Source organism: Aquila chrysaetos, chromosome 5, assembly GCF_900496995.4.
Source record: "Aquila chrysaetos chrysaetos chromosome 5, bAquChr1.4, whole genome shotgun sequence".
Classification (NCBI taxonomy): domain Eukaryota; kingdom Metazoa; phylum Chordata; class Aves; order Accipitriformes; family Accipitridae; genus Aquila; species Aquila chrysaetos.
In genome coordinates this window covers 46526670-46543811 of record NC_044008.1, presented here as the reverse complement: position 1 = coordinate 46543811, position 17142 = coordinate 46526670, and the positions used below count along the sequence as shown (strand labels likewise).

At 41.2% G+C, this 17142-nt stretch overlaps 1 protein-coding gene across 3 annotated transcripts in view; it reads right to left on the bottom strand.

The window, feature by feature from the left end:
- Nucleotides 1-570: 570 nt before the first annotated feature.
- RFX7 (regulatory factor X7) overlaps nucleotides 571-17142 on the bottom strand; it is a 53811-nt gene continuing 37239 nt past the window's right edge. For all 3 annotated transcript variants that reach the window (XM_030013673.2, XM_030013676.2, XM_030013675.2), the window contains 5 exons: nucleotides 15441-15557; nucleotides 12683-12767; nucleotides 11789-11996; nucleotides 8859-9154; nucleotides 571-7909 (listed from right to left, as the gene is read on the bottom strand). In XM_030013673.2, coding sequence (XP_029869533.1) covers nucleotides 4592-7909; nucleotides 8859-9154; nucleotides 11789-11996; nucleotides 12683-12767; nucleotides 15441-15557 — 4024 coding nt within the window. In that variant the 3' untranslated portion in view covers nucleotides 571-4591. The remainder of the gene's footprint in view (nucleotides 7910-8858; nucleotides 9155-11788; nucleotides 11997-12682; nucleotides 12768-15440; nucleotides 15558-17142) is intronic.

Below are 17142 nucleotides of genomic sequence, written 5' to 3'. Positions count from 1 at the left end.
CTATACCAGCAACAGGATGTTGGATGCCACAACAGCAAGAGCCACCACCCAGACACGCAAGGAACACTTTGACCAGCACCCACACTGGGATGAATGCAGCACAGGAGCTGCACATGACGACAGCGCTAACCAGCATGCCTATCACCACCACGTGCTGAAGTACAGCCTCAGCCAAAATATTATTTTATTGTTTGATGGCAAATTTGAACTGTCAGGTTGAACTGTAAGCTGCAGCTGGTTTTATCCCCCAAACGTAATACTATCACCACAAAAGTACTTTCCACTTAAAAGGGATACCTACAGAAATGGAATATAAAGTGAATGGTCAGAAGCCTATTACCACTAACTTCTCTCAAGAGATTACTCTGAGAGCACAGACTGATCAAGGCATTCCAGCTAGGAAGATTCACCTTCATGCTCAGCTTTAAGTATATAACTGGGCTCAGCAACTACAGCAAGTTGGCACAGCTGGGCAGCTGTGATCTATCTTCACATAAACTAGAAAGCTCTGTATTTTAGGTCAATCTTAATGCACATTTTCCACATTAAAAAAAGAAACTCCAGAAGTAATTTTAATATAAAATGTTTTTATTGTTTCTGAAAACATTTAAAAAACAATTTTTGAGCACTTTCAATAAAAAAAATAACTGAAATGCTACTGCAATATTCAACTACTGTAGTTTCAGCAGTACAACAGACAACAAAACACTGGGGAAAAGGGGAGAAACTGGATTTCCTGCACTAAATGAAAACGTGGAACAGGGATTTTTCTTTCCTTACGGTGCAGTAAATAAAGCACAGTATAGTACAAGACTATTATATGAACCTCAGATGCACTGCACAAGAAACGTTTTCCTTCTTTTCAGTTCAGAAGTCAGTGCTTATTGCAATTATTTGCAAATTATTTACTTCATGAATTCTTATCATGATAAAATGATGCAAAAATGTTTTTCAACACCAGAACAATAAAAAATAATCCAAGAAAGGAACATATTCAACAATAACTAAGCTGAATTAGTTAACATAAAAAAGTAAATAACTTGTGAATAACTATGCTCACCTGGTTAACACTGAACCAGTTTCAATACAGCAAAAGAATAAAAAAAAAATAAAAGTGGTTACAGGAATATATCTAGTACTGTACAAGATTAAGTCATTAACACTCATGCACGTTTTGTGATCATGTATTAACATGGTGAAGCAAACTAAACTTAATTTTTCCTGCTGTAATATTCTCATGTAAGAGAATAAGAAATAGAAATATCTCATTGAGATCAATGCACATTGCTACATAAGACAATTTCACCTGTCACTTTTAATGACATTTTGCCTTTTAATAATGAAACACATTAAAAAGGGGTTTTTTTTGTTTTGCCTTTTTTTTTTTTAATCTGTGGGCCGTATTTGTTGCATTTATCCTAAGGAATGTGCCTGCCACAGGTTCAACAGAATTTTAGTGCAATATATGAACCCAGAAAGTTTGCTGGACTAACCAACCAAATTTAAAGTGTTTGCTGCAATACTGTACACAGGGTACAAATTCACTAGTTTGTATAGTTTAGCAAAAACTGCTATCAAAATAATTTCTCATGTTAGTAGGAAGCCAATAATGTAAACAAGGGGTCAGAACTGTCTCAAATTCTTAGTTTTGGAGTATCTGACACAGACAGGCTTCCATTTGTTAGAATCACAGAATTTTCCTTTGGGTATTTTGCATACTTTGGTGTGCAGTAGTGCTCTGTCTCAATGTATAGTAAAGAACTAATTAGCACTAAGTACAGGGACCTAACATTATTAATTATAACACCAACACACAAACACCTCTAAAATAATACATACCAATGTACAAAGCTGTGCCTGTGCCTTGGATTTTACTTGAAACAATCCTTATTGAATTTAACACTTCTTAAATTAAACATATAATTGCATTAAATCCACTGATTATAGAATATTTCCGCTAATTAGGTTACGTGTTAGGCCCAATTTAATGCTTGTATTTAAAAATAATTTTAAACGCACTTTTAAAAACCTTTGGTGACGGCTGCATAATTTTGAACACATCAGCTTTAAATCTACTCTTGCTTTTCTGAGAAGTGTTCTTAAAAAACTAGTGGAGTTAGGCAAAAACTTACTTCCCCCAAGCCCACCTCAGTCTCAGTGCTAGCGACCTGGAGGTGAGACCAGCACGTCATGCAAACACACGGGCTGCCGCGGCGCGTGTGCAGCTTCTCCCCGCAGCACCAGCGCTCGCGTCCTCCCCCATCAACTCTCCATGAGAAAGTAGGTTTCACCTATTCACAGTAGTGCTGGCACTTCACACAGGGTCGGGGCAGGGCGGGGAAAGAGGTGCTGAGCGTCACTCAGACCCAGTGAAGTCAACAAGGTAACAGGATGTTCAGCACATCTCTGGCAAAAGGCCATGGGCAGGTAGAGATCTCAAGCCCTGCCTTCAGCAACTTTCGTCTACAAGAAAAATGGTTCAAGCCTTACTGACAGACACCCGGCAAGATAACAAGCAGAAGGCTACCATGCAGTTTTTAGTCTCCTCTCCATTTCCTTAACAAAACTTAAGAGAGTCACTTGGTCTTAAACGAAGCAAACCACACTATCGCACGTATACGTGCTTCAAGGAGGGATCTGAACTCTGAGTTTATTCCTGACGAAGCGGCAAGACTTCTGATGCAAACACAGTGAAATCAGGCCCCCATTAAGGTGCTATAGCTTGGCACAACTGTTTGTCCCTGCAGAAGAGGCCATAGACTGGTGATAAATTGGGGCAAGAGCAGGAGAAGCTGTGGTACACCAGCATCTCAAGTGCCAATGCAGCAGCACAAGTTGAATCAGCACCGCCAAAAAAATTGACCAGTACTGGCATCTCGAGTCATTAGCAAAAACTGAAGAAACAGAAGATCACCAAGACACTTAAATAAAAAAAAAAAACACTAATCGCCCAAAAAATCTGAGCATCTTACCCTTAAGTATATCTAGGGGGGCTTATCGTGCCTCCCCCTTCATAAATTCATGACCACTCATTCAAAGAAGTAATGGAAGAGAGGCAAATGTTTTCTGCTCTGTTTCCTGTTTTGTAAGTGTCAGTTCACAGGAGAAATAATCAATTTCATACTAAGCTTAAGGGAAGGTATTGTAGCACCCCCAGCGCACCACTTCTTTTGTAAAAGCTTGCCTCTTTCTAGCATCAGGGCAATCGCCGGTTAAGTACCCCTCTCTTTTGACCATTGGAGAGATGCATGCCATGCTGATAAAACAAAAGGTCTTTTTTTGGTTCAAGTGAACTAGTGAGACCGAAGTCTAAATCTCATTTTCCAGAGGGGCAGCTAAGGACTTCTAAAAAAATGATTCACCAGTCTTGTCAAATCACGTATGAAAATGGAATTCAGGCTTCTAAAACAGTAAGTACTTCTTTTAAAGGAAGTTTTACCTAAAGAAAGTTCACGTCTTACTGTGTATCTGTAAAGTGCCTGGCAGTATTATGGCTCTCTATGAAATATTTTTAGATCAACCCCATTTTCTAATATTTTAATCATCTTTTGTTTGAGAGAAAGAGAGCAAGACAGACAGAAAGGCTCAACCTACTGAAATACAGAGAAAAGAGCATCTTCCTACACTCTCCATTAGGCTAGGAAAGAGCAAACTTTAAAAATGAATGTTTAAAAATAGTATTTTAATGAGCTCCAGCAGCTCTTTTATTTAAAAAAAAAAAAAGAAAAAAAGGAAAATATCACGTTCCTTCTCTAGCGTTGATAAATAATTAAACAGTACCTATCACTTTAAAATAGGGTGTTATGCCTAGATTAAATCTCAGTGCTCAAAATCTTTTTGCATGAATTTTACCTAATATAAAAACATTGAAGTGAGAACTAAAATATCAAGTATGTCATGAATATTAATGGATAAAATAACTACATAGATTTATTTCTCTTAAATAAAAAATTTAGTGCATCTTTCTTTTTTCCTTGATCATTCCTGTTAGTTTTTCCTATCTCTGCATTTACTAGAGATGTCAATGGCACCAGCGCTACAGAGATTTCCCACAGTTCACCACTGAGCAGTGCTCAAGACAGCTACACAGTGATCAGGCACCTGCATGTCACCTGGTTCACTTGTACCCACGCCCCACCACCTACCTATCTGCAGGCACTCTGCATTTCAGACTTGAACGACAAAGGTCAGTAAGGATCATCTGCTAAGAAGTAACAAGCAACACGAAGTATGGAAAGCCTACTAACAAGCTCGACTGAAAACCCTCCCAAAGCCTCAACCATAGCTGTCGCTGCTGACTGGCTATCAACCATGTCTTTATTTGCTACAATAAGAAAAGTTGAATGGGAAACACTATAAAATTCAAATTTTAATACTGGCTCTTTGACAGCCCATCACCTTCAGAGATTTGTTTAAAATTGGTAAGACTACCTTTTCCCTGCTGAAGAATGAGCAACAGGTACAGCAAACTTTTTTGAAAATGCCACAATACATAGCAAGTGTTTCTGCTGCGGGAGGCACTTCCATTAAGACAAATACAATACGTCTGTCTCTTAGATACAGTGTGCTACATACATATTATAAAACAAGATTAACCCAACATTTCAACAGCAGGATGATCCTTACTCTCCATCCACTCAAAACCCGATGGAGTCATTGAGTTAATGGATTCATTGCAGATTTGTTGAAACAAGGGGTCATTTTTTAATTCCTCCAGTGTAGCATCATCATCTTGTCCCTGCTGACGACCTGGATCAAACAGTAGATTTGTGTCTAAAGTGTTCAGATCGTTAATGCTGCCTGAGAGCTCGGAAGACAACCTGATGTCGCTGGAAAAGACAGATGCAACATTATTGAGATCTGATGCCACCTGATTCACCAGCTGCTGGTTTGTTGGCAGACTGTCCTCCCCTAAAAGGTCTTTTACAGTGCTGCTAAAATCTAACTGCTGCTCTCCAATGTCTGATTGTGCTTGGTTATCTCCAGAAGAAAAACTGATCTGATCCGTGCTGCTGTTTTTTGTGAGGTAATTTGGTGTTTGGAATTCATAAACTGAAGTGCTGGAATTGATCATATTTTGTGGGTTGGCACTAGGAAAAGCGGCGGATGTCTCTAAAATCTGAGTGAGATTCATCCTGGCTGTGTAATTTGAGGGCATGTTGTTCATTCCCAAACCTCTCACTGCATCATCGCTATCAGAATCAAGCTTGTTTAACAACACATTGGTTATTTTTTTAGTGTTTGTTTGTTTCTGAAGAGACGGGAAGGCCGTCTGCATCATCACAGTCAACGGGACTGACTGGCTTCTTTGCGCTATGTTATTGGCACTGGTGTCCGCATGGATATTAGCAAATGCATTGTGAACTTCAGGAGTCACTGGACTTCCAAAAGGTGTCAGGTTAGAGCGTGGTATATTCGAAACTGGGTAAACAGTGCTTCCACTGAGATTACGCTGGCGATGGACAGCAGGGCTCACGCTCCGGCACCTCAGACTGTTGTTGAGAGAGGAACCGGTTCCTTTGTTGTCCAAAGGAGCAGGAACAGCAAAGCCCTCTTGCTTGGTGGTGCTGCTGACAGGGGCTGCCTGGTGCTGCACAGGTGAAACGGGAGTCACGCGACCGAAGTGGGTGTCGTGGTGGCGTGGCTGAGACTGGTATGACTGGCCAGGAACGGCAAAAGCGTGAGGTTTCCTGAAGCGGTCTTCCACCAGCTCCTGATAGCTCGTAAGGATGCCATGGTTTGCAACGGACGAATTGCTAACACCACTGTAGCCGTTATTCATCCACTCGAGCTTGGTTTTGTCGGGATGGGTAGCCATAGGCCGCTGCATCGGCTTCACGGGGCTACTCGATATAATGCTGGCATCATGGTAAGCCATACTGGAGCTGATGGGAGTAAACGCAAACGGGTTTCGGCACTCCACAGGACTTGGAGGGACACTGCTACTGCAGTTCGAATGCGGTGTGCCGATGGGCGTATGCCGACTGCTTCCTAGAGCACTGTCTACGGGAGTCGTCTGAGCCAGCCTCGAACAAGGGCTCTCTCGGGACATGTTCTGAGACCCAGCGATCATTTCAGAGGTGGGTGTTGGAGTCGGGGTGGGGGTGGGGGTCGGGGTGGGGGTGGGGGTGGGAGTGTGAATCGGAGTGCTGTTGTTATGGATCGAATGGTAAAAGTGCACGCTGCTTGGATGAGATGACACGGGAGCTCCTTGAGCTGCGGTCTGACTCTGAAGTGCCATTCCTAGACAACCACCGTAAGAATGAGAATTATTCATGGACATTTGCTCCTCCATGAGCACCAGCTCCTCCACAATGCTGTCCTGGGTAAGGTCATCATCAAATGAAAAGAAGTTTTCGTTTGACTGAGGGACTGTATGTTCAAACTCTTTCAGCTCAGGCTGCAGAGGTAACTGATTTGAAGACTGTGCTTGTATTTGACCCAGGGAGGAGTCCTGGATCTGGCTCTGTAACTGCTGGTTGTATGCATCCTGCTGTATACCTTCACAGTGCACTGGCTCCCATGCCGGTTCCTGTAAGTCACTAGAGCCAGAGTGCCCTGCAATAGTCATAACACTGATATCTTGCTGCTGTTCACAATTCACAGATGCAAAGTCGGAGGTTTTGGTGATATGGTGCCATGTATTTGGGTTAAAGCTGCCATCTGATTTTGAATCATTTTCTACGATAAACATGTTTCCTTCCAATTTTACTTTTATATCTGGAGATGATGCTGACGCAAGCTGCTGTCCTAAAGTAGAATCACTGGTATTTAAATCGGTACTCAAAGAAAGCTCTGTTGCTAAGTTTGCTGCAGCTGCAGAAGGTACAGGTACCACCTTCACAGGTACCTTGCTGGGAACTTGAGCAAGTGTTGCTGCATTGTCACTGTTAGGTAACGATCCAACCTTTGGAGACTTCTTAATACTGTTTGCTTTTTGACCCTCCGCAGCGTTACCAACTGAAAGCTGTTCCACCAGTGGTTTCTTTACAGGTGGCACCTGGGAATCCTGAAGTGTGGAAGGTTGTCGCTTTCTTGGACTTTTAGTGCATGTTTTGTCTTTAATTGTAGACTCACCAGTAGGAGGTGAACCGATGCTGGTGCTGGACAAGTTTTGACTGGCAACTGAGAGCTTTAGAGTGTTTTGATTATTGCCTGCTGAAGAAACTGGTGTGATTTCATTAGATTGTGTTTTATATTTGGTCCCTGTTTCTTCAGCTCCCTGATCACAGCCCTTAACTGGTTTTGCCTCCATGACATCATCAGCTGAAACCTTCAAGGTTGCAACCTCAAAATTAATTAGTTGAGCAGGAGGCAGGTCAGGGGTTGCCTTTATGGATTTAGACATGTCAGAGCTCTCTTGGCCCTGTACTGAGTTCTCATCCAGTAATGCTTCTGGTTCCATTTTGATCTTGACTGCAGGCGCAGCTACAACAGTGCTAGGCTTGGATCCTGGAGACTGAAGGGAAACGACAGATCCATTTTTGATCTGTGGACCAGTCCTCCCTTCTTCCACTGCTCCTGCACTACTGCTGACTGAAGGCGTCTGTTTGACGGGCACACTACTGCTGCTTGGGGCAAGAGATATTGCTGTCATTTTTACCACATTTAAAGAATTCACATGTGGAGCTGGCACAACAGTCTTGATTGGGCTACTGGTAAAGAGCACCGTCGTGGGAGAGCGGATGGTGAGAGCACTGGTATTTGCTGGCTTGGGTAAGATCTGCGGGTAGCGATGCCGGGCAGAGCGGTCACCAACTGGGCTGGCGGGAACATTCTGGGGCGTCTTTGGTGACTGCTTGACTGATTGCATGTGCTGAGTGACCACCTGAACATTGAGCGGCAGGACCTTGCTATCAGATGATCCCATAGGACTTGGAGACGTCACCAACTGCCTGGTCCTTGGCACCTGTAGAGAGAGAAAAAGCAAAGGTGTGGTGATGAAGCAAGGAAGCCCCCGAAGCCCACAGATCACCTTATCCCCAAGAATTTCAAAGGTGAAGGACAGCACAGCTCAATACACCAAAGCTAGTGAATGTCAGTTTGAAACAAGACAGGCTCTTCAACTATATACAAGACAATTTCTATTTGTCTGCCTAAGGACTGGTAGACAGATATATGGCCTCAATTTTTAAGGCACGAGGCACTGGTCTACACACTAGCCTGCTCTTCTGCTAATGAAAGGGTCATTCTCATACAATCCTTCACCACATGGAACAAAAAGACAGACATACAAAGGTTAAAAAGGAGAGGATGTGTTCAAAACACTGCTCATTGTTAAGGTTTCAAAAGCAAGTTAAATACAAACTCACTATCAGGCAGAAAAATTGACTTACCTATTGAAATTGACAACAAATCTAACATCTTAAAAACAAACAACATTCCCTCCCAGCCCAGTTTTGTATGGCTGAAAGACAAGTATGTTCCAGACTATAGACATTCATGCAAAAATAAAATTGCTGCTGTCACTAAACACACCAGGCCTATGAAAGGCTATTTAGATTCCATATTACGGGCTCAGCGTCCCACACAACTGGTGCCAGCTCTCTCTTCTGGTTAAACTTCATCTCAAGGGCAATTATTTGACATACAACCTTAATTATTGCTAGCTGAAATCCCACTGCCAATGACTTCAAAGACAAACTTGGCCTATGCTACGTGATCAGAATTCTGCTGCTTCTGTATCAATCCTGTAATTCATGTGGTGTAACACAGTCATTGGGACAGAAAAGCATCAAGGGACCCAAGCCTTTGAGCGGAAACCGTTTTTCTCTCCCACTGGCACCGCTGCTTAGTTACTGGCAATTTACAACCCTTTCATAAGGTGGTTTCTCTGGAGAACTGCTGGAGAACTTTACCGGTATCGGGCTGGGGACAGCTGCCACAACAATGCCAATAGGTGGAGGAGACAGAATTGCAGGACTTCCATTAGATATACTGGTCACACCGTTGGTTGCAGCGCCTTCCGTTTTCTTTGCTGGAGACTCTCCTGGCAAAGGAGACTGCAGTTTCTGTTCTTGCTGCTTCTTCTGGATCTTACGCTGCAGCTGCTGCTTGGCATCAACAGGAGATGGCAGAGTTTTCACTTGCGGTTGAAAGGAATTACTTTCAGCAGTAGGTATAAAAGCCGAGGGCTGGGGGATCCCTTTTATTCCTGAATACGAAAGAAGAATGAATTATAACCACACATACCCTGTCCGCTGTAGTGCCACTTCTGTACCTAACCACACAGAATACATGGCAGGCATCTCCACAACCATTCTGGGAACACCTCCTCCATGAGGTGCTCCCATCCACTTCATGCTCAAATCTATTCAGTGTTTCAGTTTATTTCCAGATTTGTGGCAAAACCTCCATCTGTTAGACAAGCTGGGCATTAGCTGCTAAAATACTATGTAGTGGCATCTTGTTTCTAGGAATCCCAAATTGCAACTTTTGTGTCAGCAAAATCTAAAAAACAATGCATTTCATTTAACTGACAATAGAGGGCAGCAGATATGTTTTAGATGAACTTTCAAAATTCTTCATCTACTGTGTTTGTTTTGTTATCAATGTCTAATTTAAATGAAATGTCTAATTTAATGTCAGATTTAAAAATTAAAAAAATCTTTCCAGAAAGCTGTGGGTCTGTGTCACAGAAGAGCAGCTCTGAGCAGATATTACCTAATGGCCAAGGCATTAAACACAATGCATCTAATATATCAGAATGGATCACAACCTGTGTGTGATCAGGGCTAGTGGTGAAAGAAGAGCAAGAGAAGTGTCCAGGGAAAAGAAGGAAAAGGTGAAAAAACTATGGAAATTAGAATGGGAGAACGTTTTTTCTGGAGATAATGCCTTTGCTGGTCACAAGCAAGCAAGTGGTGCTTCCAGGGAGAACAACAGGGAGATAGTCTCATCTGTGCAGCTGGTGCCAATCCTCCTCAAAATCACATCACATTTATGATCTTTTGTTTATTAACAGTCAAGAGGATTAGGTCTCTCAGTGACCAACTAACCCTGTTGAACTGCCCCTCTAAAAACACTTTAACATCATTTCATTTACACTTCGCAGGTTTCACAGTTTTTAAAATAAGTCTTAATTATAAATTAATCTATACCATTTTTAGGACAAGTATTTCGTTTTAGATACCCAGTACATGCTTAAGAACTGTGGTTTGGGAGCCCACCCTCTCAGCAGCAGTCTACATGTACCATCAGAGCTTGAACACCACAACATGTCTTCACTTTCACAATTCCTTCTTCATAGAGCATTGAAATGCCCAAATATGTTGCAATTGCTGGAAAACAATTCATATGTGTGGGCTGAATACTGAAGGCAAGTAACATTTACAAGAAACAAAACTCAACAGATTTTTCTTTGAAGGTAAAAGTTTGCTTTTTCCTCAGTTATATGCACAGACACACTGTAATTCCTTGTGATAAAGAGGAATGGGAATATTTTATTTGCCATTCTAGAAAGAGCCTCTCCTGAAATTACTATCCAAGCCACAGAGGCATGCACTAGAAATAACTGCCCTTTTCCTTGAAGGAAACCATCTTCTCTTGAAGGAAGCAAGGGGGAGAAACTACATAAGTTGAAGAGCTGTACGTATACCTAGCATTCCTTCTAGCAGCGCGGCAAGCAGAACCAATGAAGCCAAGCAACAACAGGTAAAAAAGGAGCATACAGGCAGCAAAACCTGCCACTGCCAGCCGTCAGTTGCAAGTTGCAATAAAGGAAAGAGAGCTGGAAGGAGAAGGAACATGATCCAGAAGGGGATCACCCCAGCCTACAGCCCTGACCACCAGTTTCCATTTGGAATTGCCTGTCTTAAGGCAAGAGATTTGCCTTGATCCAAACACATTTTGCTTGACAGGCCCGGGCAGAACTTCAGGGGGAAGTCTGGGGACATGTTGTGCACCTCCACTTTCCTCCTCATCCTTCATTTTTGTAATTAACTTCATCCACAGCCACAAAAAAACACTTTAAATCATTAAGTGACTGATTTTGAGCATGAAGACAGAAACAAAGAACACAAAAGTAGATGTACAAACCACCAAATCGAATGTAAGCTTTCCCAGAGACTGAATAGAACAGGAATTCATCTGATGTAGCAAAATACAAGGTAACTCTTCTCTTCACCTCAATCCTTAACAAAGATTTGAAATCAAGTGCTGGAATCTCAGTCACACAACTGCCCCCGGAGAAGGCCAGGCTGTCCTGTCCCTCTCAATACCCCTCAAGCCCCTATTTGTGTTGTGATCAATAAGAGCAGCAGCTGACATGCTTGTACTACCTGACACTGCTCAAACATCTTAGGAAAATCTGCACCTGACATAGCAGAAATGCCTGTAAGAAGATCTGTTCTTGAAAGAAAATTAAGACAGACAATTGTTTCCAAATTAGGGCAAGTTATCAGACTGAAACACAGCTACACCCACAGTTTGTCTACAGACCAGCACTGTACCGGCACCAAACTCCTGATCTAGCGAAGTACATAAATTCAGCACAATTATTCACGTGCCCTGTAGTGTTTTAAAAGACCAGGGTCCTCATTGGAGTAATGGGAGAATCACAAACTAAACCTGAGACCACTGCTTGTTTTCAGATCTCTTTACCTAGACTACCAGCAAGAAAAGCAATTTGCAGCAATGTGGGCTAGAATCACATAAATGCATGCTCAATGCTCAGAGTCAGTATTTAGAGTTTGCCCTGAAAAGAACTGCTTCCTCAAACCAAGATGTTACTACTCTTTAAAAGAAAGATCCCCTACTTCATCAATTCAGAATTAAGTTATCTCATTACCTGCTGGTGCCCCTGCCATTACAGTTAAAGCTGCCATTGACTTGGTACCAATATAGTGACTTTTTACAAGGAAACGAGCCAATTCCAAGACTGTATCAAAAGGCTGACTCAGCACTTTCTGGGCCCATTCACAAACAAGCCGGCAGGCCGCAGAGACGACTTCCTCATCAGGACTTTGCAGCTGCCCAGACTGTTCCGCTCCATCCAACTAAAAAAAGAAACAAAGGAGGACAGGTTACTTTAATTTTTAAGGGTCATTAAGACACGAAAACAAAAATAGAGAGCAAATGATGATCAGAAACACAGCAAAAGTTGAGCAAGCATGTTCACAGTTTTTCATGAAATTGGGAGAATGAGATCACATTATCAATATCATCCAAAATGAAATGTCTTAACATTAATCTACTGGTTGTTTCCAAAGGCATTATATGGAGCTGACATTTCTGGAAGAAAATCGCAGAGAGAATCCTAATATCTGGACCACCAACAACTGATGCTCCCTGCATCCAGAGTCTTTTCAACTCAGCAGCCACTGTTACCCAGGAAATGCTCCTTTCACTGGGGTTCCTCTTTCCTAGCATTCACTTTAAAAACAAAACAAAACAAAAAAGTAAAACCAAAACAGAATCAGAGTTAAAAAGATGTAGCTTGCGAGTAGCAACACTACAAAAGTCTGCTTCACCTCCTAAATTAGTTCTTTTAATAGCACCGCAATCCATTCTGAACTTTACAGAAAAACATCAAACAATGATTCAGAATGTAAGTATCGTAAAGAAAAATCTTAAAAACCACACAGCTCTTCACTTTGTTTTAAAAACTTCAGACAGAAAAACAACATAATAAATGTGAATTTGCAGAAATACATATAAATAGGCAAGTATATATACATCATACCCCATCTCCAGTTTTATGAAAGTCAAGGTTGGGCAGTGTTGGCATATGCACAAAAGCCTTCTTCCTCAGTCCACTGTAGCAATATGTGAACAAGAATTAAGGTCTAAATCGTCTCTGCTTATTAGTTGGGGGATATGAGGGAAGGGCAGTAATTCCTCTAATACCCCTCATAAGCTTTATAAGCAAACTCAACAACAGATCTCAGAATTACTGTCATTAACATAGTCTCATTGCCAGCCAGAATCAAGAGCCTATAAATGGGTGCGTTCTTGCGCAGGTCGTTGGGGTTCTCCATCTCTGCAGAGGAGCAAGTAATGCTGGGCATTATGAATTTCGTTTGATGACTTAGAAGAACCACTAAACCACACCAAGTAGTTTCAATTAGCTACTCAATATTTAAATCATTAACAGAAATTTGGACTGAACACCCTTCCTAAACCAGGCCTAAAACAAGATGGAGAACGCATTTCCAAAAGTTAATCACTGTTAAAAAACATGTTCCCAAATCTAGGTTTTACTTTATTATGAGGGGGTTTTTGCCTCTTTTTGCTAAATTTCCTGACATTTCCTTCTCCTACGGGACTGAAGAAGTTCCCCATGACAAAATATTGTGACTGATGAGGACATTTCTTCCTAAGATTTCACACAATTTTTGTGCCTCTCTCCCCACCTGTGGTAATTCTGTAAAAATACGGACACAAGTACTCAGATTTGTTCTTACACTGATCTCATCAAATCAGTACACAAAAATATACTCCCTCCGTTACTCTTACTTGTTTATAGGTCTAAAAATCAAATCAGCCTTTTTTCCGCTCCACAGCATTACTTTGGGAGTTCACATACGGTGTCTCTTCTCTGTGACACACAAATCTTTTTCGGGATCACTAATTTTTCCACGTTCTGTAAATACGTCTGTATTTCGCTTTTCTAGACCATGGAGTTTGCATTTGTTTGCATTAACCTGGATGGAGGATAATTAGAGTAAAATAAATGTAAGGAGGCTAGGTACTAAAGTAAGTGTGAGATAACATCACATTTTAATTATTCTGAATTCGGAACTTAAACAGAACTGAAAGAGAACCCCTGGGTCAAGCTACAATTACAGTATATGGTTTCTTCCTTAAAACTTCTCTAGCTCTAGGCAGAACATCCCTACTAAGTTTTGGACTCCACCGCTAGATAATCCAACACTGTATTTTATGAAACATTTAACTGACACATAACTTCATTTACTACTACATGGAAGGTTTTCTTCCTCTATGGAAGAAAAAGATTTCTGGGCTGCTCACTAGCATTTAATTCTCTCTGTAAGTGCATGTTTCAAGTGAGATCTTGGCAAAGGCCAGTATTACAGTGCGTCCATATCATTACTGCTAGTTCTTTTGAGTGGTTTTTAATTAGAGCCTACAAGCACCTTGATGCCTTTTGGCCTTCTAATGCTCTCTCTCCCTTGCTTACTGCAGTGGCTTAGCCTACCCAGCATGTCAGAACAGAGCAAGAGTTGACCCCGGGGGTTGCAGCAGGCAGCAGGTATTACATTACTTCACAATGGTTTCTAAGGATTCTCAAAGGGAGGTGTAATTCTCAACTTGGAAAAGACAAAATTCTTGCTGATGAAAAAACTTACTTTGAAAATCACTAACAGTTTTTGATTTTTAACGGAACATCACAAAGTGTGCTAAAGACTAGACAAACTGCAGCTCAGACTCAGAAAAGCCCGAGAAAAATTCACATCCTTGTAGCCTTTAGACTTGATTATTGCACTTCTTTCCTAGCAGAGCTTCTTGCCCCTACACTGAAGCAGCAGAACCACCAGTGGTATGATCAGACTTTTGCACAGCATTTCCCCCGAATTCTTCACAGTGGCTGCCTACTAATTGATAAACTAATCTGTCCCAGGATCTGTGTATAGTTCTGCCTGTAACAATTATGTCTAGTTACACTACGACAACATCAGGTTTTAAAGTACTTTAAGGTTTGTATTAAGTTACAATTAAATGGGGTAGGTTTTGCACACCCTATGGGATGGACTATTTCTCTAACACAGGGAAGGAGATGGATTCCAACTCTGGGCACAGGGAACAAGACTGCAATCAAGAGAGAGAGACAGTGCTCCCCACCCTAGAAGCTTTTGCTCCGAATTGTCTTTCCTATCTCAGGAGGTCTGCACCGTGCAGTGAAGGAAGCTGTCTCCCCCCTCCGACGGCAGGACAAGGCTCGGATCGTGCCTTCCAAGTCTGAAGGCGGCTTTTGTGACAACTTCCCAGTTCCCTCCTCTTTCAAGCAATACTAACGGTTGAGGAAAGGCAGTTTTATGAAATATCTGTAGCACAGCTTAAAAAGGATATTTGGCTTTACAACTAACTTTTAAATTACTAGTGTGCACAAGTATAATATAAAAGCAAGAAATGTTCTGATAATTCTGAGCTGTACTACCAATAAAATACCAGTTTCTGCACATATATAAGGCGAATTCCTTTATTCCAGTGTCTCCCTTTGCACTAAATGATAAAGCTTTTTTGATTCCTTGCTGCTGTGACAACTAAACATCAGAACCTAAATTTAAGTACTTGTTTCCAAAGTTATATTTTGCGACCTAACATTACCACAATTAATAATTTTTAATGGAAGTTGGGAAAGCGTCTGCATTTTTTATTTAACATTACTTCTGCATTTAGCTAGTAGTTAAGCCGTAATGACAGATGTTCTCCAGACAAGTGCAGAAGAAGTTACTGAGAAGCGTTCTAGCAAAGGATATTTTGATTTGCCTCTTGTGCCTAGACGACGGGCCTTCATATTTGGAAAGACATTTTTCATGATCTTTCCAAAGTCAGCAGCACTTAACGGGTGGTAGCCAAGATTGTCACAATAGCTCCTGCAACAAAGAGAAAGAAAGCGTGAATGGAATCAAAGTTAATACAAGAGGCCAGCCTGCATGCTAGACTACATCAAAGGTTTTCAAAAGAAAACACTTATACCCATCCATATTTAGAACCACATTTAACATTAATGAAGTTATCCACAACGAATTGTATGCATTAAAAATGTATAAACAGAGCTATTAATACCACAGTTTTTGCCTTGTTCTCTACTGAGTTCAAAGACAAGTCATGTGGAGACATAACAAGTAGTGGCATTATTGAGAGCACAGTTAAGATTTACTCCACAACTTAGTTTGAAGCATATGTTTCAATTCACTTATTTTAGGACATAATAAAAGCAGAGACATCATTCTAGCCAGAAGTACAGCTTGTGTGTGGTAAGGCCTGAAGTCCTGCAGGAATATTTGAAAAGCAGTAGGTAAGAGATTTGTCAGTGTCCAGAGAAAGATTCTGCCTACACAACCTCAATTTAATAGAGCTTAACAGAACTGAATTTAATAAAACATACCTTCCCAAGAAACCAGCTTCATCCTTTATAGGCGTAACGTAAACATGTACTGAGGACCTAGTCCTCTTACCACCATACCACTACTGAACTGAGAGAGCTGCTTAATTATAGACATCCTTATATTCATTAACAGTCCTAAACTAACAGAGATTTCAACTGCCTCCGCAAATGTAGATCTTTGTGCGACTGAGTATACAACCTGATGATATAGGGGAATAAAGCAACAAAAGGTAAGTATTTTGCTAAGTTTACTTATTCTAGTAAAATGGGCACTGTTATCTGTCTTCAGTTCTCAAAAACAGCAGAAGAAATTTTGTTTCAACATCTATTCAGATGTGTCAACATTTGAGATATTTAAAAAATATCTCGAGGCAGAGAACAAGAATCATTGATTTGGCTGCAAAATGTGAACGTTCTGGACAATCGCAAACATGTGAAAGCAGAGGAGAAAACCAGAAAATGCTCTGGAAGGTCTACCTACATAGCAAGTGCTTAAGGCTGCACAAAGACATGAATGCCATATTGCTTTTTGCTCAAGAGCCTCGTGGTATTTCACAGATGTTAACGTGCTAAGGCCCAAAACATACCATTAAAGCATTCTCATTCACATTTCCTACAGTCACAAGGTCAGCACCAGATAGCAATGATCTCCTTTCCCATGAAGAGGTGACTGTACACGATCATGTGTGGGCATCAGCAGGAGAGCACAAAACCAGTAACTTCATACACCACATTGCCTGCTACTCTAATTGGGTACGTACATGCAAACAAATCTCTGCTCATAAAGGAAGAAAGAAAGAAAGAAAAAGCAGGACTCCTGAAACAGCTGTTTCATTCCCAGCATCACCTAGTAAAAACAGTAACAATTAGCGATGGCATTTGCATCCAAGTCAGCCAGTCAAAATGTCTGCTCTGAAAACTGTAGCTCTATAGAAAGCAGTATATATTTTTGAGATACTTCCACTGCATTTACTTTCTCTGTAAAAATATTAGTTATTACAGAGCAAGTATCTGCTGCTTTTATGTAGGTATGCTCCACTTGGAAAGCACCACCACAAATGTAATGATTT